This window comes from Fusarium vanettenii (genome assembly GCF_000151355.1).
Source record: "Fusarium vanettenii 77-13-4 chromosome 13 genomic scaffold NECHAsca_28_chr13_5_0, whole genome shotgun sequence".
Taxonomy (NCBI): domain Eukaryota; kingdom Fungi; phylum Ascomycota; class Sordariomycetes; order Hypocreales; family Nectriaceae; genus Fusarium; species Fusarium vanettenii.
In genome coordinates, this window is record NW_003315857.1 from 184,402 (window position 1) to 204,271 (window position 19,870).

The 19,870-nt window shown below is 50.7% G+C and overlaps 9 protein-coding genes across 9 annotated transcripts; 3 read left to right on the top strand and 6 right to left on the bottom strand.

The window, feature by feature from the left end:
- The first annotated feature begins 184 nt into the window (after window positions 1-184).
- On the top strand, window positions 185-1,212 carry NECHADRAFT_105719 (uncharacterized protein). The gene has a single exon (XM_003043435.1). The coding sequence runs from the start codon at window positions 219-221 to the stop codon at window positions 1,137-1,139; it is 921 nt and encodes a 306-aa protein (XP_003043481.1). The 5' UTR covers window positions 185-218; the 3' UTR covers window positions 1,140-1,212.
- A 469-nt stretch (window positions 1,213-1,681) lies between these two features.
- NECHADRAFT_88170 (uncharacterized protein) lies at window positions 1,682-2,678 on the bottom strand (the record flags this gene model as incomplete). The annotated part of the gene is made up of 4 exons (XM_003043551.1): window positions 1,682-1,765; window positions 1,938-2,303; window positions 2,353-2,474; window positions 2,558-2,678. 4 exons carry the CDS (start codon window positions 2,676-2,678, stop codon window positions 1,682-1,684), a joined length of 693 nt encoding a protein of 230 aa, XP_003043597.1.
- Window positions 2,679-3,258: 580 nt separating this feature from the next.
- On the bottom strand, window positions 3,259-5,130 carry NECHADRAFT_73120 (uncharacterized protein). Its single transcript, XM_003043552.1, has 2 exons — window positions 4,631-5,130; window positions 3,259-4,569 (listed from the first exon to the last, which is right to left on the bottom strand). Exons 1-2 carry the CDS (start codon window positions 5,084-5,086, stop codon window positions 3,457-3,459), a joined length of 1,569 nt encoding a protein of 522 aa, XP_003043598.1. The 5' UTR covers window positions 5,087-5,130; the 3' UTR covers window positions 3,259-3,456.
- A 1,422-nt stretch (window positions 5,131-6,552) lies between these two features.
- Window positions 6,553-7,508, bottom strand: NECHADRAFT_88172 (uncharacterized protein; the record flags this gene model as incomplete). The annotated part of the gene is made up of 2 exons (XM_003043553.1): window positions 6,553-7,158; window positions 7,269-7,508. 2 exons carry the CDS (start codon window positions 7,506-7,508, stop codon window positions 6,553-6,555), a joined length of 846 nt encoding a protein of 281 aa, XP_003043599.1.
- Window positions 7,509-8,352: 844 nt separating this feature from the next.
- Window positions 8,353-9,274, top strand: NECHADRAFT_54853 (uncharacterized protein; the record flags this gene model as incomplete). Its single annotated transcript, XM_003043436.1, has 2 exons — window positions 8,353-8,533; window positions 8,595-9,274. 2 exons carry the CDS (start codon window positions 8,353-8,355, stop codon window positions 9,272-9,274), a joined length of 861 nt encoding a protein of 286 aa, XP_003043482.1.
- A 207-nt stretch (window positions 9,275-9,481) lies between these two features.
- Window positions 9,482-10,579, bottom strand: NECHADRAFT_54988 (uncharacterized protein; the record flags this gene model as incomplete). The annotated part of the gene is made up of 1 exon (XM_003043554.1): window positions 9,482-10,579. The coding sequence occupies one exon, from the start codon at window positions 10,577-10,579 to the stop codon at window positions 9,482-9,484; it is 1,098 nt and encodes a 365-aa protein (XP_003043600.1).
- A 646-nt stretch (window positions 10,580-11,225) lies between these two features.
- Window positions 11,226-12,911, bottom strand: NECHADRAFT_97992 (uncharacterized protein; the record flags this gene model as incomplete). Its single annotated transcript, XM_003043555.1, has 6 exons — window positions 11,226-11,516; window positions 11,577-12,041; window positions 12,071-12,133; window positions 12,196-12,473; window positions 12,532-12,817; window positions 12,888-12,911. The coding sequence occupies 6 exons, from the start codon at window positions 12,909-12,911 to the stop codon at window positions 11,226-11,228; spliced, it is 1,407 nt and encodes a 468-aa protein (XP_003043601.1).
- Window positions 12,912-13,681: 770 nt separating this feature from the next.
- NECHADRAFT_54685 (uncharacterized protein) lies at window positions 13,682-16,445 on the bottom strand (the record flags this gene model as incomplete). Its single annotated transcript, XM_003043556.1, has 7 exons — window positions 13,682-14,651; window positions 14,720-14,971; window positions 15,101-15,258; window positions 15,317-15,392; window positions 15,570-15,758; window positions 15,839-16,187; window positions 16,352-16,445. The coding sequence occupies 7 exons, from the start codon at window positions 16,443-16,445 to the stop codon at window positions 13,682-13,684; spliced, it is 2,088 nt and encodes a 695-aa protein (XP_003043602.1).
- Window positions 16,446-17,156: 711 nt separating this feature from the next.
- Window positions 17,157-19,774, top strand: NECHADRAFT_54897 (uncharacterized protein; the record flags this gene model as incomplete). The annotated part of the gene is made up of 5 exons (XM_003043437.1): window positions 17,157-17,355; window positions 17,428-18,099; window positions 18,154-18,188; window positions 18,243-18,344; window positions 18,443-19,774. The coding sequence occupies 5 exons, from the start codon at window positions 17,157-17,159 to the stop codon at window positions 19,772-19,774; spliced, it is 2,340 nt and encodes a 779-aa protein (XP_003043483.1).
- Between the last annotated feature and the right edge of the window lie 96 nt (window positions 19,775-19,870).

Sequence of the window (19,870 nt, forward strand, 5' to 3'; positions counted from 1 at the left end):
CTGCCATTCATCCCACTGGCATTGTGGTCTCCCACTTTCGCTATCATCTTGCTCAAAGATTGGCCAGAACTCTTAATAATCAGTAATGCAAAGAATGGGGTTGGTTGCATCAGGCCTGCAAGGTCAGCACTAATCAACCGCGTCAACAACACCGCTCCTCTCCACAACCCACAACCAACAACAACACATAGGCCGCCACTGCCAAGACTGCCAAGAAAATGAATGCCTCTCCAGAACTCTTCGTCGACATCCCTAGCAAGCGCAAGGTCCGCATTTGCTACCAAACCTTTGGCGATCCTGCAGACTCGGCCGTCATTCTCATTGCGGGTCATGCAGGGTCTATGCTCGACTGGTCTGATAAGCTCATCCCCCTGTTCAGCCCTGAGGTCAGTCGACACTTTATTATTCGATATGACCATCGAGACACGGGTCTTTCGACCGAGTTTCCCGTTCCTGGGGGGTACACCATATTAGACATGGCGGACGATGTCGAGGGTCTAGCCAACCATCTTGGCCTGAACGAGAAGGGATTCCACGTCGTCGGGGCCAGTATGGGAGGAGGTATCGCAACCCTGGTTGCCGCGCGCAGACCCCAACAGGTCAGGAGCCTGACTTTGCTGTACACATCTCCCGGCCCAAGCGAGCAACTGCCGGTCAAAGACGTACTCAACCTTGGACTCCAACCAACAATCGCCGGCTTCGGAGACGGGAGGGACACACACATCAGAAACGGAATCATCCTTTACAACGGCCTCACAACTAAAGAACCCTCACCAGAGGAGAGACAGCGGTTCGAAGCTGGGATCGCCCGGGTCGTGGACAGAGACATGCGCGGAGGCACGCTGTACAGCAAGCATGCAAACCACGGTGCCGCATCTTTCGGTCACTGGCCTGGAATCAAGCCATTGAACGAAATTAAGTGTCCGGCTACTGTGATTCAGGCTGCCAATGATCAGATCTTTGGTGTGGAGCATGGAGAGACTTTGGCAAGGGAGATTGAAAAGGCTGAATATGTCTTGTTTGAGGACGTTGGTCATGAGTTGCCGTGGAGGGTTTGGAAGCCATTGGCGGAGACGTTTTTGAAGACGTGGAAGAGAGGTGATGATGAGTGGGCGGAGGGAGCAGAGAGCAAGGAATAGATGAACAGGAGTATGTAAGCAATGTAATAGATGCTCCGTTAGATAGATAGCAAGCATGGCCAAGGAGATGTTTCAACTCGATCAAGTACCATTCAAGTTGACAACAACACTGCGAGACCCAAAAGACCGCCGTACCAAGAAAAGAAATCTCCGAGCTCTTCGTTGATGTCCTAGGTTGGCTGACATCCCACTGAATGTGGTAAAGTCAATGTCGAGATTTCTCTTGCCTTCGCTAAATGGCATGCTGCGGAGCTTCCACATGAAATATCGTTGCCGTCGTTGGTCTTGCTGGCCTCGTCGATAAATTCGGTGCATTTCATCATGCCAAAGTTGCTTTGGTAGGGAAAAGTGTTCAAGATGGCTTCCCAACGGTTTTTAAACTCGTATGTTATCAGTGTCTCGAGATCCGGGTCTTGTTCGGGGAGAACAGCAAGGGTGTCTTCGGGGGCATCTTCATCACGGGCATCGGGTACGGTGTAGAGCGCTAGTCCATTAGGGAGAACATCGCCTAGGGACATTTTTTCCCCAGGGTTTAGCTCAACCTATCGTAGGGGCATATCGGAGTCGTCGGGGAGCACTTCTCTAGGGTCAAAAAGAGCCAGGTTTGCCGAGATAGTAGTATAGAACTAGCGTTGAAGAAGTAGTGCAATTTCACCTTCGAACCCCTCAACGTCAGGTCTAATGACCTCGGGGTCTTGGACGTTGAGGGGTTTATATCCCGGGTTAGCCCATGATCGTATTATCAGAGAGGTTCAGACATGCCTTGAACCAAAAGCCGTAGAGAATCATCGCACATACGACATGAGCCATCGTATGAACCTCCAAGAGGGTCAAAGGCAAGTTATAAATCCAACGAGGAATACATCGCATAACTATCCAGGAAACTTGTATAAGAACAAGAATCTTTTGGAAAGTATCTGCTTTGCTCTTGTCTGTGATCTTGGCCCGAGGGATCTTGACCCAATGACCTTGACTTGCAGGCCAAAGAACCGTTGTGCCGCTCACACGGACTGTCGTTTCGCGGCCTTCCACGTCCTCGCGAGGAAGAGAACCAACTCCCCACCGTGACGAGTCACCAATGTCCGGCCAGGAGAGCAGGTCCTTGACGTCGATCCGGACACCTCCCATGACGATAAAAAAGGCATATGTGAGGTCAATGTCAAACTAGAGCATGTCAGTATCCGAAACCGAAAGATAAAACAGGAATACATACGTCCTTTGGAGGATTCGCCTGTGTCTCCCTCAACTTCCTCAGCTCCTTTTTGAGCTTCCAAGTCTCAGCCAACTGATCCGCAGCCATGTACAAAACAATCTCTGGCGCAGATGCCACTTTGTCTTTGTCGGGACATCGAGGTGCAACGCAGTGTAGATGCATGCAACAAGCGTCAAAACACAGCTCTGCAGGATATCGAGAGTACCTCGGATATTAGGACTGTCGACCCACTTGCGCGAAATGACATTTTGGAGATCGTAGGTGTAGTTCTCGTAGGGGGCCGAGACGGACCATGGGTTGATGTTTGTAGGGACAGCTGTCGTCATGGCTTCAATTTTGCACAATGAGGGGATTAAAGAAAGAGGACAGGCTCGTGCTTTTCCTCACAGCCTGATTCCGAAAGACCTCTTTATACCTCCATCCGTAGGATTTATGCCGAATTGTAGCTCTAACAATATCAAAACCAGGCCACCAATCATGGAGCTAATAATACCTCACCTGCAGCCCAGCTCCTGGGGGCCAAAGGCCTCACCCGACAGACCCCGGCATGGAAGGATGAGAGCAGGGCTGTGCTGTGTCAGCTGGGCGGTGTCTTACAGAGCAAGATCAGCGTTGGAGGATGATATTTCCCATCTGCGCAGTCTGATATCCTTGTCATCTCCACAAGATACCAAAGTGGCGATAACGGCAACTCCACAAGGCTGAATGCAATTTGTGCCTAGATTTCAGAGATTGCCGAGTTTGGTGCCTGGCTATCCGAATCAATCTTGATGTCATTAACATGAGCCTCAATCATGTGGTCTGATTAGGTACCTGCGTCGGATGAACTGGCCGTCATCCAGTCTCGTAATTATGCACATGCCGTGTAACCTACAAGGATGATGAGACGGTTACACTCAAGTCAATGCTTCTCCAAAGAGCGTTAAACATCTTATCATTTGTTCATGCTACTTGCTATAAAAGACCATCACTGGTGCCCTTTGGACCAGGTGCTTCAAGCTATGTTTCCTTCCATCCTCTTGACCGTCGATATGAAGTTGGACAAGAGATTTCATTCAACCTTGGCAGCCCAGCCACCTACATATCCAAGAGGTTTCCTACCATCTAGAATTCGTCATCGTCATCATCATCCTCATCCAGCTTTTCGGTAAACACCCTGCGCAGGTGGTCGAGGTACTTCTCCTGCTCAACAACCTTGTTGGAGATGAAGCCCTGGCTGTCCACGTCCCATAATCGCATCAGCATGTGGCTAAACTCGTCCCACTGGGCACTGCTAAGCTTGGCGAATCGAGGCTGGATATGATCCACAAAGAGAGCGAGCAGTGTGTTTGGAGAGTCGAGAGCCTGCGAGTACCAGAACTTGCGTGTCTCCCAGCTCTCGCGCATCAGCTCAGCATTGTCAGTCGATTCACCCTGGTCCAGCTCCTCCCTCTCAAGAGCATCAACAAATTCCTCGTGGAACTTGCCGTACTCCTCCGAGTGGAAGGTAATCTCCTCGAGGGTGCGGCCAGAGAGCCAAACAGGTGGGCCAGCCATCTCAACGGGTCGCGAACACGCCCACTCAAGGTCGATAATGCCAGTAATGTTCCAATCCTCGTCGACAAAGATGTTGCTTCGGTGCAGGTCGGTTAGCGAGAGAACAAAAGGTCCCTCGCGGTGCTTCCTATCCGCAAACTTGGGCAGCAGGGCCCTCAGTCCGGTGAGGGCCGCCAGCTGTTGTTCACCGTCACCTTGGTCGTGGACCGAGTTGGGCTGGTGTCGAATACGGTTATCCTGGCAGGCGATAAGGTCGAGGTAGTAGGACTCAACGGAGGTGTAGGTGCGATCACGGGGGATGTCGGTAGGGATCTCGGCGTTCTCTTGCTGGTGGAGGAGGGGGGTGAGGGGTCGGTTGGCTAGCTTCAGCTCACCGTTATCGTCCATGGTCCAAGAACCAATCTTAGGCAGAGGGAGCTTAGCGAGGCGGAGCATGATGCGGGAGAGGTTGCCAAAGAGATTGGCCCTCTTTTCATCATTGCCGTGGCCGGCAGCCCAATCCTCCGACAGAAGAGTGCCATTGTCGATATGCTCGATGACGAGGTACCCCAGGTCGGGAAGGGTGCTGCGGTTGTTGATAACGTATCGGCTCAGCTCACCACGACCAAAGATCCAAGCGACGAAGCGGCGAGGCAACCACATGAATCGGTGGTAGAAGGACGCAGTCTCGATCGAGGTGAACTTGGGCATCTAGTTAGCCTTGACCGCACGTGGGGGGCCTCAATTGACAGGTGGAGCGTACCGATCGTGTTCCGGGGAAGCCGAAGCCAAAAAGTCGAGGAATCGGTACTTCAGGGCAGTTCTTCTGCATCCAGATGTATGTAGCGGCCTCGGAGCGGACCTTTTCGTCGACGTTGCCCGGGTTGAAGTCCTCGCCGACCTTGTAGGGGAGGGGGATGCGGACAAGGGCCTGCGCGGGCAGAGACGAACCCCGCGCGTCCTCCTCGATGTGGACGGGGATGCAGGCATTGAAGGAGCCATGTATCCATTCATTGGAATCTCCAAGGCTAAAGTCGGATTGTCGCAGGTTCAAGTGTCGGGACACGACCTCGGCAATCTGGTCGCGCTCATTGTTGAGGTGAAGCGAGAATTCTCGTCGCTTCTCGGGGTAGGCGAGTTCGCGGATGATGTCGAGATCCTCCTCGAGAGCCTCCTCCAGGGAAATGTCCCCTCGCAGCAGTGGTAGAGTTTCCCCCATTGGGTCGAATAGGATCTCGCGCAGCCCGAGATCATGCACAAAAGGGAAGCTTGATGGGGAGAGAGTTTAGTCGCGTGGACACCAAGCCTCGGGAAATGGGAACCCAAGTGAAATCGGCATCATTCAATTTTCCGCTCCGTGCCCCACATCAGTCAATCCGCGCCTGTACAGTACCCGTCATCAGCCCACTAAGCGTATCAGGCCATGTCCCAGCCACTTCCATCGGCCATTCCCAATGTCCTCGTGCCCGACGCTTTGAATCAGTGTCTGATACATAATTGACGCTGTTTCAGGTCATTTGATCCATCGAAGCACCCGTGTTGTTCCTTGTGTCTTGGTTGGCTTGGAGGTCGGTTGCCATTGGCTCCGTCGAGTATCACATGCCCTCTTGACTTTGCCTTGCCGTAATTGGCGGATCAAGTGATGTCACCAGCCTTATCATTCACCTAAGTCGGGGCCTGCATCCCTAATCTTGACAGAACGGTTGGTCCGGGCCAACGATGAGGATAAATCTCGCAAACGAAAACCTTGGTGTACATCAAGGATTGAATGACGGTCCGTTTATTACTGTCGCATGTAGTATGTAAGAATAGGGAAGTTGACAATGCTGTGCTGTTGTTAGAAGCTCTGAATGTAGTTCTGCTCTTGCTTCTGACAGGCTAGACAACTGTTGAGCCTCAAACCCTAAACCCACAACCCACACAAATTGGGGCAAAATGTGATATATCATTCTTTGGTCAACCAAATTCAACAAGATAGCAACTGTAATCGGTTCCAAAGAATAGAGATTATGAATCTATCACCAGCTAAAGACTTTCTTCTTTTTATGGTACGATGTCGGGTGAGTTGAATAAGGTTGGCGTTGCCCTGTAGGGTACGCGCCACATACAAATCAGACCACAACCCCAGCAAGGTCGCCGCCTGCAGTCAGACAATCCAGACAATCGCGTCGACTCGCACTTACACACAAACTTGGAAGATGCAGCAGCAATTAAAAGAGGTCAAGTAGGATTTTAATTGTCTTTAATAGTTTTGCATCTTTCTGCTTCATCTCAATGTGTTATTCTCGAGTACACTGATTATGTTCACCCAGCTCAACGACAACTACGTCATCTAGTGGGGCTCCCCCTTCACAGTGAGGGGTAGCTCAATACCTAATAGAGTTGATCGGGCTGGCAACTGGGTAACGATGGAGTTCTGTGAGAATCAAGAACAGAGAACACCTTTGATCCGAAGCCAGGCCTTGCCTGCTATTGGTCTGCATTTTCATGCTTCAATGCCCCAGAAATCGAGTCCAATGGGCATAGAGATAATTATGGCGGAAACGTCGGCTACGGTCCCGATTCATTATCGTCATGCAAAACCCACCTTGAGCTTAGACCCGCGGTAGTTGCCCAAGCAATAAGCACGAGCTTATACGGAAATGTTGTTGATAATACACCCTCATCTTGCTCCGTGCCGTGGTATCACCTGTGCATCCCTAGCTCCTCCATCGGCCAGGCTATCCACAACTTATGCTCATTATCCAAAACGCCTTCTGCTTTCCGAAGGAGCTGTTCACCCCAATTGCCCATCCACCAATGCATCTCGAGTCTTTTTAAAAAGACACAGACAAACGCAAATATTGCAACAGTCTCATACTTTGACGCTCTTAACAAGGGTAGGAAATCATCTGCCATGGCGTAGATCCAACCAAACACCTCGGAAATTTCCACTTCCGCTGCATCAAGCATCTTGGACAAGTCCCGTAGGTAAGAAATCGTTCTTTTGTAGATTTTCACCGTGTCCTCGTCTTTCGTGTTCAGCCCGATCAGATCCCCTAGGTCATCTAGCGCTTTCATCATGGACGATGATGCATCGTTGGAGCCGGCCTTGAAAGTCTTGTATTGGTGACTCTGCACCCTCGCTGCAAGTAAAGGACTAAGCCTACCCTCACGAAGGTTTATATCTGGCAAAACGAGAAGAGACTTGGTGCCTTGGATAAGAAAAGGCCATTCGGGAAAGTCACCGTCCGCAAAAAATGGGTTGCCTTTGGCATTTTCTCGATGACTGCTTAATGCTAGGAGGGTTAGCTGTGGAATAAAAGCTTTCAAACAGGGTCTTACCGATAACAATGGTGAGGATGGAGAACATGAATAGCTCCTCTGCGGATTCTTTTTTTGATATCGGCAAGGAGAACTACAGCTTCGCGAGACGCGGCGCGATGATATGTCAAAGCTGTCGACACGTAAAATTCCTTCTCTTCTGGCATGTTGTGGGTCATATGAAGCGCCGAAGTCGCAAGAAGGGCACGCATCAAATAGTCACATTGCAGCGCCATGGCAACGAGGGGTCCTTTCCAGAAAGAACGTATGACCTGGTGACGGGAGAACGTGGCATATGTTGAGTTGGTAAAGTTATGCATGGGTTGGAGATCAAGCATGTTGAGTGATAAAGGGGCTGCTGGTGCTGCATGTTTGGAGTTTAAGCGTTCAGTGAGAAACTCGCACTTGTGGCCTCGTTTGATGCAGTTGGCGCATGATGGGCTTTGTTCATCGCACTGCTCTCTGTTAGATGTTTACAAAAGCGTTGGTTACTAATTCTTTCCGAACCTTGACTTTTCTCCTTTTGCACGTCTGGCAACCTGCTCTGGTTTTCCTATGTGAACGCCGTGGAGCTCTTGGCTTTTGCGATACTGGAAGCAGAAGCGGTTTAGCGACTCGCGAGTTTGCGCTGATAGATCGCAGTTCTGTAATATGATCCATCTTCCAGCTTTGTTCTTGAAGTGAAACCCGAGTTGTAAAAGACGAATGATTAAGGGAGAGAGTTCGGACAAACTCGTTTAGATACGCCTCGAGTTCGTAAGCTCGAACATTTGTCGTTGCACAGCCCTGCTGCAGCGTAGAGGCCTCTAATAATTGCGTATCACATCGGATGATACGCTATACGCCCTGAAAACCCAACACAATCAGCGCTAGCAATAAGCGCAACAGCCTGTGTGCTCAGCCCTTTTCGATACGCCCCTGCGGCTTCTTCGGTGAAACGCGTCAAGGGGTGGAGTCGTTTCTGAGGTCCTGATTTGACGACTTGCATCTTTTCGTTCTCGTAGCTATACGACGGATATCAAATCATTGCATGGTATTGATTTTGCTGCGAAGTTCACTGTTATATAAAGAATATTACCTACCCAACAGAGAAACGTTTCTTCATCAAACCAAGTCATCACCTTATTTTTATTCCTTCACTTCCTTTTGTCCTACCTGAGAAGCTTTCTAGACTCGCCTGCCATGCTCAACTCTAGAGATTCTGCCGATACAGACAACGACTTCGAGCTTTATCGATACACCCCATCACTGCCCGCTGCGATTCATGCTGTCATCATATTTGCCATTCTCACCGCTATCCATACCGTTCGCCTTCGTCAGGCTCGGGCTACCTATTTCATCCCCTTCACGATTGGAGGCGTGTGTAAGTCACATAAATCGACGTTTGCTAGGTTTCGCTTTTTACTGACAAGGTGCTTGAACAGTTCAAACGATTGGCTATGCTGGAAGAATCTGGGGTCACTATGATAAGGAGTCCGTTGGTGGCTTCGTGACCCAAGCGGTCCTGATTCTTGTGGCACCCGCCTTGTACGCTGCCTCCATCTACATGATCCTCGGCCGACTCATTCGAACACTCGACGCCCAACACTTGTTTTTTATACCCGTCAATTGGGTCACAAAAATCTTTGTTGCGGGAGACGTCCTGTCCTTCACCTTACAAGCAAGCGGAGGCGCCTTGGCATCCGGCAAGACGGTCGATCTATATCATCTCGGCGAGAAGGTTATTGTCGCTGGCCTGTTTGTACAGATCGGAATCTTTGGTCTCTTTGTTGTGTCTACCGCGCTATTTCACTCCAAAATCCGAACGAACCTAACACCTGTTGCTTCTCACGGCGACATTCCCTGGAAGAGACACCTCGGGGTCCTTTACCTGACCAGTGGACTGATATTGGTGCGAAGTATCTTTCGTGTTATCGAATACCTGCAGGGAAACGATGGATATTTAATCTCTCATGAGGTATTCTTGTATGTGTTTGATGCGTTGCTGATGGCGGCGGTCATGGTTGTTTTCTTGATTTGTTACGTTGATGATCTTGCATCGGCCCGCAAGGACAAGGAGGCGTCAGTTGACTCCGATGGTCACATCATGGGGGAATTGCGATAATAAATGGTGAAGATGGATAGCAGTCTGATTTGTGGCTGATTTCTTTGACATTTTGTTCGCTGATGATATTTGTTGGTTTAGGGATGGAGGCTATAGAAGGACGGTTCATATTTAAATAATGAAGTGCATGTATCAATGTCTAAAGTGTTTCCCTATCACTAACTCTTGTCTACCTATTCTAAGCCTCATGGGCCTAGCCTATCTCCCTCACTGTTCAACTGCCAGCCACTCCTTGCTAAAAGGATAGTCCGAGTAGCCCACCGGTGACTCATAAACATAGAAGGACTTTCTCTCGTAGCGGTTGAGCTCCAGACCCTCTTTGATCCTGTACACAAGATCGGGGTTCGACAGAAAATATCGACCAAAGATGGCAACGATGTCTTTTTCTGGATACTTCTCGTCCACCAACTTCCTTGCCTCCTCTGGTGTATACCCTCCAGCAACAAGAAGAGGTCCGTTCCAGTTATTGTATGTAAAGTCTAGTCCTTCTTGCCCGTTGGAGTCCTCGCTGCCAGATATGCGAGATTCCACGATGTGGAGATAGGCGATGCCATACGGACTGGTCTTTTTGATGATGTCGGTGAATTGGGGAATTGGATCTTGCATCCTCATGCCTTGGAAGGTACTCCAGGGACTTAGACGGAGCCCGACTCGCTCGGGGCCGATGGTGTCGGAAACGGCCTCGATGACTTCGATAAGAAGACGAGATCTGTTGTCGATGCTTCCGCCGTATTCGTCGTTTCGTTGGTTGGCGGTGTCCTGAATAAACTGGTCGAGGAGGTAGCCATTGGCACCGTGGATCTCAACACCATCAAATCCAGCGCGAATGGCATTCTTTGCAGCCTCGACAAAGTCCTTGACCGTCTGTTTGATTTCATCGAGAGTCATGGCCTCTGGTACAGCAGCACCTGGTTCTATCGGGATAGCACTTGGTGCCTTGATAGCGAACCCTTCCTTCTTGGCCACTTCGGCATCTCCAGCACGGCCCATGGCGAAGAGTTGACAGTAGATGAAGGACCCCTTGCTGTGGACTTCGTCGGTGATGCCTTTCCAAGCAGCAACTTGGTCCTCGCGCCAGATGCCTGGTCCGTGGACAAAGCCGCCGCAGTTTGCCGCGATAAAGGTTCCTTCGGCAATGATCAAGGTGCCAGGTACGGCAGCTCTTTGTCCGTAGTAATCTTTCATCAGGGGAGTTGGTACTCGGTCATGAGTAGCCCGGAGACGAGTGAGAGGAGCCATGCCGATGCGATGCTTGACTTCTATATCGCCGATCTTGAGGGGCTTGAAGAGACGTGATTGAGACATAATGAAGGATTTCTGAATGTTGCTTGTTCTGTACGAGGAAAAGATGAGGATGTAGATTTCTAGACATGGAGGCTGTCCAAGTATTTATAAGTGTTTTCAATGATTGCGCCATCAATGAAGTTATCGGTCAAGACAGACATGGCTTCTAACAAGTAGTCGAGATGCTTCCTAATATGGAGCAGAGATGTTTCCCAAGAAGGAGACGAGATATTTCCTAAAACGGGACGGAGATGTCTCCAATCAGGGTAAGCGGCTGATGCTGACTGGGGTCCCTGAAGTTCGCCTCGACGACTTGACCACTGAACATTCTGCTGGTGGAGAACCGGCCTGTTAGTGTTTGTCCCAAGATCCATGATTATTTGTAAGCGCAGTCAGAACCCATGAGCATGATGCAAGGGAGATGGCCTGCTCGCCTTCTGTTGAGACCTTATCTCCTTGAGAAGCTTGCGTACTTGACGAGCAAGCTCGTGTAATCAGCTTCCAAACGCGCCAATGTTCGTCTATGGAGTTGGATCCATACTCTGTATCCGGAAGCTTCGGTAAGGGAAAAAGGGAGTTTGGAAAGTTGGTAGTCATACCATGTCTTGTCATAAATAGGCTATGACTCCCATTACTATTATCTCTAGATGTTCCGTGTTTAAATAGCCTAACTAGAACTGTCTTCCCAGAATTTCTTTACAGGTAACGCGAATGCTATCTCTGACCAAATGAACTGGTTCACTATTTGAAGCAGTTCCGGCCACGATTTATACAAACCTCTTAGTCTGGTGTTGTTCTCAGATCGTAGCAACACCAAGTAACTAGATCGTATTGCGCCGGGGAGGGCAAAAGCACCACCAATGTGCAAAAGCCAAGCGAGAAAATCAGGGCAGTCATCCCACACGGGGTCATCAATGACTTCCTGCAATTTGTAGAGTAGTTGTGATGAAAGGTGTGACTACCATGCAAAGTCAGCCTAACCTGTTGCAGATCAGATGTGGGAAACAATGAAGCTTACGGGAATGGTTGAGGCGGGCCAGATTTTGCAGCGCAGCGAGGTTGAACATAGATATGCTGCTAATCGACAGCACTCAGAGATTGGAGAGTGGGTTTGTATACCTGCCAGCCTCGACTGAATGGATGCCTGGTGGTTATCAATGCGTGCCATTCCTACCACATCACCTCTGCCAATGCGAGAATTGTCTCGGATGCATTTCAAGCCGTGGACGTCCTTGAGAATCTCAATAAACTCTTTTTCAAACATATGAGATAGGGCTTGAAATCCAGGTGGTAGGATGTAAAAGTTTGGAGTGAACGGATCCCGTGCCCAATGGAGTTCGGAAAATGTTGTGTGATCAACAACGCGTTTCGACCCTGTCATGACGGAGGAATTCAAGTCCTGCCTAAAAAGAGTTGTATGAGAATGAACTATAAAGAAAATCTGCATGCTACTCACCAGAATATGGCACGTTTGATGCCGTCGCTCAAGTATACACCTTTTGTTTGACACACGTCAAGGAGCTGACGAATCGCACCCATATGAAGTTGGACTTGACGAGGCATTCCAAGACGAGCCTGCATCATGTATCAAATCAGCTTACTGGAAATGAAATATTTGCTAAGAAAGTGGCACGCACATCTATGCCGGCGAGCAGAAGGATAGCTCCAAGTGTCGATTCTGAAGTAGCTCGTTCTGGAGAACTCATGCTTTGACGAATGGAACTCAATGCATCACTCTGGTAGTCCAGGCACTCTTTATCAATGCTTCCGGAGCTGACAGCAAATGCGAATGTCAGCATGACGGCATTCAAAAGAGCATCGTCGTCAAGGCCTTTTCGGAGAGTTGAGCCCAGACTTTGGAGGACAAGCTCGTCTGAAACGCTAAAAACGGGCTCTGTAGATTTCTGAGATTTGCCTGGGCCACGTAGTATTAGTCCATGCTGAGTAATTTTGAGGCATGTGAAGAATCTTACGGTTGCTGAGCAATGTTTGGAGCTTGGGTGATTCAGCTGTAAGCGTCTGAAATGGGCTGGCCTGGGGCGTCAACAGGGAACTCGGTATCCAGCCCAGGACTTTCTCCTGTTCGATTTTCTTGGAGGGTCGATCAGCATCATCCGGTATCGAGACTATACGGAAATTGTGTCCTGATTTTTGTTCGAGCTTTCGTTTCTTCTCGATGCCTCGAGCGACGGCATGAGACCGGGCTAGGCGCCTCACTGAGCGGTCCTTGGCATGATCTGGGTTTTGGATAGTAATGAACTGGAATTGGCCAACTGTAGAGCTGGTATAAGTAAAGCAATGGACGATGGTGTTTGGGGGTTTAGCTCACCTGAACCAGTTTGGTTGCGTGCATATTGGGATGCCTGGGTGGCATCGCTTTTCCTTGCCATGGGTGTATATTAAGCGAGATGAAAGGGATGACAGATTCACTGTTGATCTAGATTCGAGTATGTCGGCAATCGCTTTGAGAGTTGAGGTAGGATTGTCTCATGAGGAAGCTTGCAAGGCGGAGGGCGGTAGATTACAAATCGAACTCTACCCGCTAGTTCGATATCGCTCTAAAAGAAGAGAACCGAGAAAGGTTAATCTATTTACCATCTCCAAACTGACCATTCATCTGTTGCAAGAGTTTCGTAATTTCGTCCTCGCAGTAACAGATCCGCTGCACTCTGGTCCACGAAGCTCACCTTATCCCGAGTCACCAGCGGCTGTGGCTTGCTCCATGGCTTTCCGAATAGCTGCAGTCCGCACCCCGTCTCAACCGTCGCAGCTATGTAACGTCGCGCAAAACAGCGAACCGCTGGCGTTAGAACGTCCGCCACCTGTAACGATAGCCCCAAGTCGTGGTTAAAGTGGCACGCCCACGTTCACAGTAGGATTTTCCAGCATGTTCCAGGTCATAGTGTCGTCGATGTCTAACCCGGTCAGACGGGCGGTGGTGTTCTGGGTTGGTTCAGAGTCGGTAGCTTATTCGCTGTGCCCTCTTGCACGGTTGTCTACAAGGAGCTATCAACCAGGTATTCACCAGTTCTCCAAGCAAAAAGAATCATTATCTACTTGACCGTTTCATATCATGCCAGTTCCCTAAGCGCCATCTCAGCCTGAAAAGTGCGCCCAAACTAATCACCCACGTGGGGGACGATTCACCACGTCCACCCGGTTGTCAGTCTGCTGGTAATATTGTATCAGCAGCCTCCGGTGGAAATCCCTCACCACCCCCAAGAGACCCTGGTGCCCTTGCAGGTGGCAAGCCTCGAGCTCGCCCTCTGTCTCCTTGGAACACTGACAAGGCCCGCCACCAAACTTCTTTCGCAGATCCGGGGCGGGGAACCAGATGCTGACGCGAACAGGTCTAACCTCCTCGCCGCCTCGCGACGCCACGAGCTGTAGAAGGTCCCACTTGTCGCCGTCGAACCTCCGGGCGTCTATCGGCCCGCCGCTGCTGGTCTCCAGAGCCGTGATAGGGCATTCCGGTGACTGTAGACATTTGCATCGATGCATTTGAGGCTTCGTCCACTTGTCGAGCGTGATGGCCACGATGGACCGCCTGGACTCAGGGTCTTTAGGCCTAGTGAACAGTACCAGAAGCGGGCTGCGAGGAGGTGTACGGATTGTGCCGTAGCTCGTGCTAATGCTACTACCCTCTAGCCTAACGGTGACATTGTGTTCAGAGCCTAGGCTGCTGTGGCTCATACTAGAGGAGTTTGTGGTGGTAGACCGATATGAAGAAATGCTGTAGGAGCGGCTTTGATGTTCTGACTGGGGAGATCGATCAGGTGTGGTTATGGTTGCCCCTGTGGGGGAATGGGCCGTATTAGGTGAACCATTTGTCAGAGGAGAGGTTCGAACGCGAGGGATGGGCATAGTATGCGATATCTCTGGCACGGGATTTGGGCCATAACGATTCCAATTCCACCCCACAAGTGACGGCGTAGACGAACTATAGCCAGAGGTCCGACCTATCGGGCCGTCGGCTGGTGTATTCGTCGCCGAGTCATCAGTATCTGTCCACCCTCTCGGTATCCACAGTTGTATAGTTACGTTCTCGAAGGGTTCTTTGCCACGTATGATGAACTTTGCTATTGCACGAGGTCTGGGCGAGTTAGCTATGTCAGGTATCCATATCTTGAGCACCTAGGTAATAGGAAAGAGAAGACTCACTCCATGTAGCCGTCCACAACCTTGAAACCTGTTATAGCCGCTTGGAATGCCAGAACATCTTGCAAACAAAGGAAGACGTAGTGGTGCGGTGATTTATTCGCTTCGATTATGATCTCCAGTGACCGAGTTGCCATGCTGCGGTCCATTGGGTCGGCATACAATGGAATGAGGACAGCGGAGCGGAGGTCAAAGTCAAGCACCTTGAAATCCTTTCTTGGTGGTAGGGTGTTTGACTCGAACGTCTCGAGAATTCTGAAACGGCCATCTGAGTCCCGTCGCAGTAGTTGTACCTCGCGCCGACTTATGTTAGGCGACAGAGTCGCCAAAGACCTGCGGCATCAGGTCGGCATCAGTGCAGAGACGAAATTAGCGAGAGCTTACCCTTGAAACAAACAGGCATATCCCACCACCGGCGCTATCGGTGCCACCGTCGTCCGGGATTCGTCTTCTGGCCAAAAGGCGAGCATCCCATCTTTGTAAATGGAAGTGCTAGGGACGATTATTTGACTCCGAACCCGGGAGTACTCTTCGGACAACTCCTACAATGTGGTTAGCATCAATTATTTGAGCATACACGAGGGTGTATAGTAGTCTTACTTCCTCAAGACTTCTGATATACCCAGGCCAATGTGACGTCCACCGCGGGTTCCGCAGCTCATCAAGCTCCTTCATCCTATTCATTAGTAGCTGGCATTTAGCAAACGGTAAGTATTTAGGCACCGATGCGCGCCTGGCGAAGCTGTTTGGGTCGAGCTGAGGTTGCAGTGTAGCCCTTCTTAGGTGGATGAGAAAACAATCAGCCATCTCGGGCAACCTCAGAGACTGACGCCTCTCCAGCATGTTCTCCAACCTGGGCAACAACGAGTCTGATATTTCGACAAAGAAAAGCTCTCTCTTAGGTTCTTGCTCGGTTTTGCTTGCGAGGTCGGGATTTTGGAGTCTGAGTAAAGAATTCATGGTCCACTTGATCTCTCGTACATCCTTGTGCATGGCCCGGAACCTCCGAGTCAAGTCTTTGTGGATGTTGGTGACCAGGTCGCTGTGGAGACAGAGTGAGTTAGTAAAAGAACCAGAATTCTCATCATAGGTTCGCGAGATTTAGCAGGTGGGCAATCTCACATCTGGAAGGGCTTCAGAACATGCTGGATGCGAGATGTGTGCATCTGGATCCGACTTCTCAGATGTTCCACCTGAGGCATAATGTTGAGGTTCCAATCAATGTTTCTGATAGGACCCGTTGTCTCGGCGTAACGTCTATTGTCCCTGAGGAGCTGATGGCATTCGTTCAAAGTGGCATTGTAATCTCCAACGATTTGCAATAGGCTCTCCCGGTCACCACCTAGGCTGTCAGTGTCCCCTGCCCCAAGATTACGGAGCGACTCCTGAGCTCTGCTGACGGCTTTCTCAAGCTCCGCTAGGCTTTTGTGAAGTATGAGGACATCGGAGCCAAAATCGCGATAGTTTTCACCTTGTCGGCGTCAGCTGCTTCAACGATGAGGAAATAGGAAGAAATCCATGGCCGGCTCGGCCCTTAGGACGCGACGAGCGCTAGTGCCATAGATAGGCACAGGCCCGATAACAGAGACAACAGCTTGGGAGAAGGCTGGCAATAGAGAGAAACTGCAAACTGACCTGCGTTGTGCTCTCTTGCCCATCCATATTCCCAGACGATCCAGGCAAGCTCAGCAAACTTGATTGCGTCGCCAAGCTGAATAACACCAGCCATGGTTACTCAATAGCCACAAGAGGAGCAGGGTAGTCAATCCTTCCTGTGGGAGTTTGTAGGTGGAATCAATGGTGAGGAGGTGGGGAGAGGTCGAGTACCTGTTAATGTACCAAGAGTTTAGTTCGTAAGAGCCGCAACGGGGCGCGGTCAAGGGCGAGGCAAACAGCAGATGCCTCTCTGAGTGAGATACCAAGAGTGGTGGCTGCATGATGGGAATGCAAACCTCTTCAGGCAAGACTTTTGAAATGCTGCTGTGAGGGCTGGCCGACGATGTATCTGGTAGACTATCGAAAGCCTCATGCAGGTCTCTGTTCAGCTGCGCCAGGTGTGCAACCTCGCTCCTACGCGATATTCTCTCACCGAAGAGGCAGACACGCAGACTATCCACTCCTTGCAGGCGCAGCAAGCCTCGCAGTGAAAACAAGGCAACTGGTGGCGTTGCCAAGACTGAAAGTTATTTTTCTGAGAGTCTCAACCGTTCCCTCGCTGGACAGGACTTTCAGACACATCCCCAGCCTGACTAGAGCTCTATGGTACGCCCCTCATTTGGGCTGTTCGGATCATTTTCAGTATTTATTATATGACGTGTCCCCTCGAGAAATTGTCCTATATATTTTGGCAGCCTGAAAAAGGTCCTGTCGGATTCAGCTTGAATGCTCAAGTCGCCCCTCTCTCTTCCCCTGGCTGAAGCCCTCCCCAATTTGACCGACCATGGATGCCACACAGCCTGGCGAGCATAGCGGCCGCTCCCCTCAGCCTCCAAACGAGGACAACCCCAATGATGGAGCTCTCCTACGGGGGTTGAGAGGTATGCCAATCGACAAAAACAGCTTCGTCACTGAGGCTCCAACGGAGCCCTTTCGCCTTACTTACATCGACGTCATGTGCCTAGTGATAAACCGAATGATAGGTATGTTACTATGTCGTTCTTGACCGACATCAAAGTACTTTTCAAGGGCAATGCTGATAAGAAACTGCTGAGCAGGGACCGGAATCTTCGATAGCCCAATGACGGTGATGCTGGGTGTCCGGAGCCCGGGCATCGCAATCCTCTTCTGGCTCTGCGGCTGCATCTATGCTCTGGCCGGAGCTCACGTCTACGTCGAGTATGGGCTGAACGTACCGCGATATGTCATCGACGGCGTCGAGCAGTCGGTCCCGCGATCGGGAGGCGACCTCCATTATCTCCAATACGTTTTCCCATGGCCGCGATACAAGAAGGGAATAGTGATGCTCAGCGGTGTCCTGTATGGCATCAGCTTCATTTGCATTGGAAACATGGCCGGCAATTGTATCAATTGCGCGCTGCGTCTCGTGGAGGCTGCGAATCCAGCAAAGGACGTTGGTAAGCTCAACGAAGGCATGATTCGCGGCATCGCCATCGTCATTGCGATATTTCCATGCTTGATTCACGCCTTCTCTCGTCGTGGTGGCATCCTGCTCAACAATCTCCTTGCCTTTATAAAGGTCTTGATGCTGATTTTCATGATCATTGCCACTTGGGCGGTTGCTGGTGGGCCGTCGGGGGTGAGAGGGATCCCAGAGATCGACATGAGCAACTCAACTAGTACAACAAACTCTTCGAACGGGGGAACTAGTACAACAAACTCCTCGAGCGGGGGCAAGGCCTATGCACAGGCATTCCTATCTATAAGTAAGTAGTAGAGTTTGTCTACGCGCAAGGGACACCCCCAACTTATGGAACCAGTCTTTGCCTTTTCAGGGTTCGACCAGCCAAATTATGTGAGTGGATTACAACTTGTGTTCTCCCCGACAGATTCCTAACTCTGGTCAAAGGTTCTGGGAGAGATCAAGCACCCGCGGAAGACTTATCCTCGATCCATGTGGTGGGGTGTTGGCTTGGTGTCGGCATTGTATATGGCCGTCAACATCTGCTATGTAAGACCTCTAGACTGGCTGTCTCTAAATTCTTCATGGCATCCTCGACTAACTCATGTCCATCACAGATGATAATCGTCCCGGCAGATGTCCAGGAGAATAACAACGTAGCACAGGCGTTTTTCTACATCATCTTCGACGCTGATCCCGAAGGCCCGAAGGGCTACGAAATCAAGCGCGCCGTCAACGCATTCCTAGCCATCTCATCATTCGGTAATATTGTCGTCATGACATACACGGCGGCACGAATGAAGCAAGAGATTGCCAAGCAGGGCTTTCTCCCTTTGACGAGCTTTTTCGCGAGTAACAGAGACGTCAGTCTTGGCAAGTTCCTCATGTGGCTTGAAGGAGGAGAGCGCAAAACGAAGAACCAGCACACGGGGAACGGGCATCAGGGCGTCCTTGAGCCTCAAGGGTATGATACACAGAAGGTCGCTGGTAATCGGAAACCACGCGGCCGCTTCTTCAAGTTTCTCAACCCTTCCAACCACCGAGAGAAGACGCCTGTCGGCGCCCTCGTCCTCCACTTTGCCAGCTGCATCGTCCTCATCCTGGCCACGCTCAACACCACGGCAAGCAATGCCTACTCGGTTCTTTCTGGGCTTATTGCTTATTTGACATCGGCATGGTTCGGCATCTTCCTTGCCCTCGGCATCCTGATTCTGCATTTCCGCGGTCCCCCGACAACGCAACCAGCCCTGACGCGTCGATACAATAAAGTCCCGAATCAGGAGCCCGTGCAGAGAACTTGGGCCCAGATGACTCGGGGGTCGGTGAATCCGAAGTTGAGTATCTCTTGCGGTTGCCTCTATCTCGTTGGGAATATCTACCCAATCATCACGGGCTGGATCCCGCCATCAAAGCGCTACCAGACATCACTCGCCTGGTGGGCGGTGCCGGTCATTTCGTGGTGCGTACTGGCATTCTCGACCCTTTGGTTCCTGGGCTTCATAGGTGTGGCCAAATATAAGTCCCAGACCGGCCTAAGCAAGTTCGTCTACCTGTGTGAGCCTGAATTCGATCCGGATGAGAACTCTGAATACCGGCAAAGGTCTGGTAGCGGCAGTGATCTGCCCGCTGGTGAGGCTGCTGTTAGGAGCCATCACGGGGGGCTTGTTCTATCTCACGAAACCATCTACACAGGGTGGGAAGGCATTGAGACGGAGCAAATGTTCAGCGACGGGGCCGAGATGACACATTGTGTCGTACCCCTAGCCCAGCCGGTGCTAGTGAACGGAAGTGGGATTCGGCGGCCAGCTGATCCGCCACTCGATTTGTATGAGGACACGGACTTTCCGGAATTCTCACAGAGCGGGGCTCCAGTTCAGGAATCGGAACCCGTGTCTCATCCGCTGTCTGCCCCGGTGCAGAATCATCAAAATGGGTCGGAACAGGGTCTGACAGAGGCCTCTAGGAACACCTCAGGCTAAAAAGAATCAACATCACTCTTTATGACAACTGCCCACTGACACGCTGTGATCCGTAGACGGCTGGTGGTGTTGTAGACTTGGCTGGCGCGCTGTAAA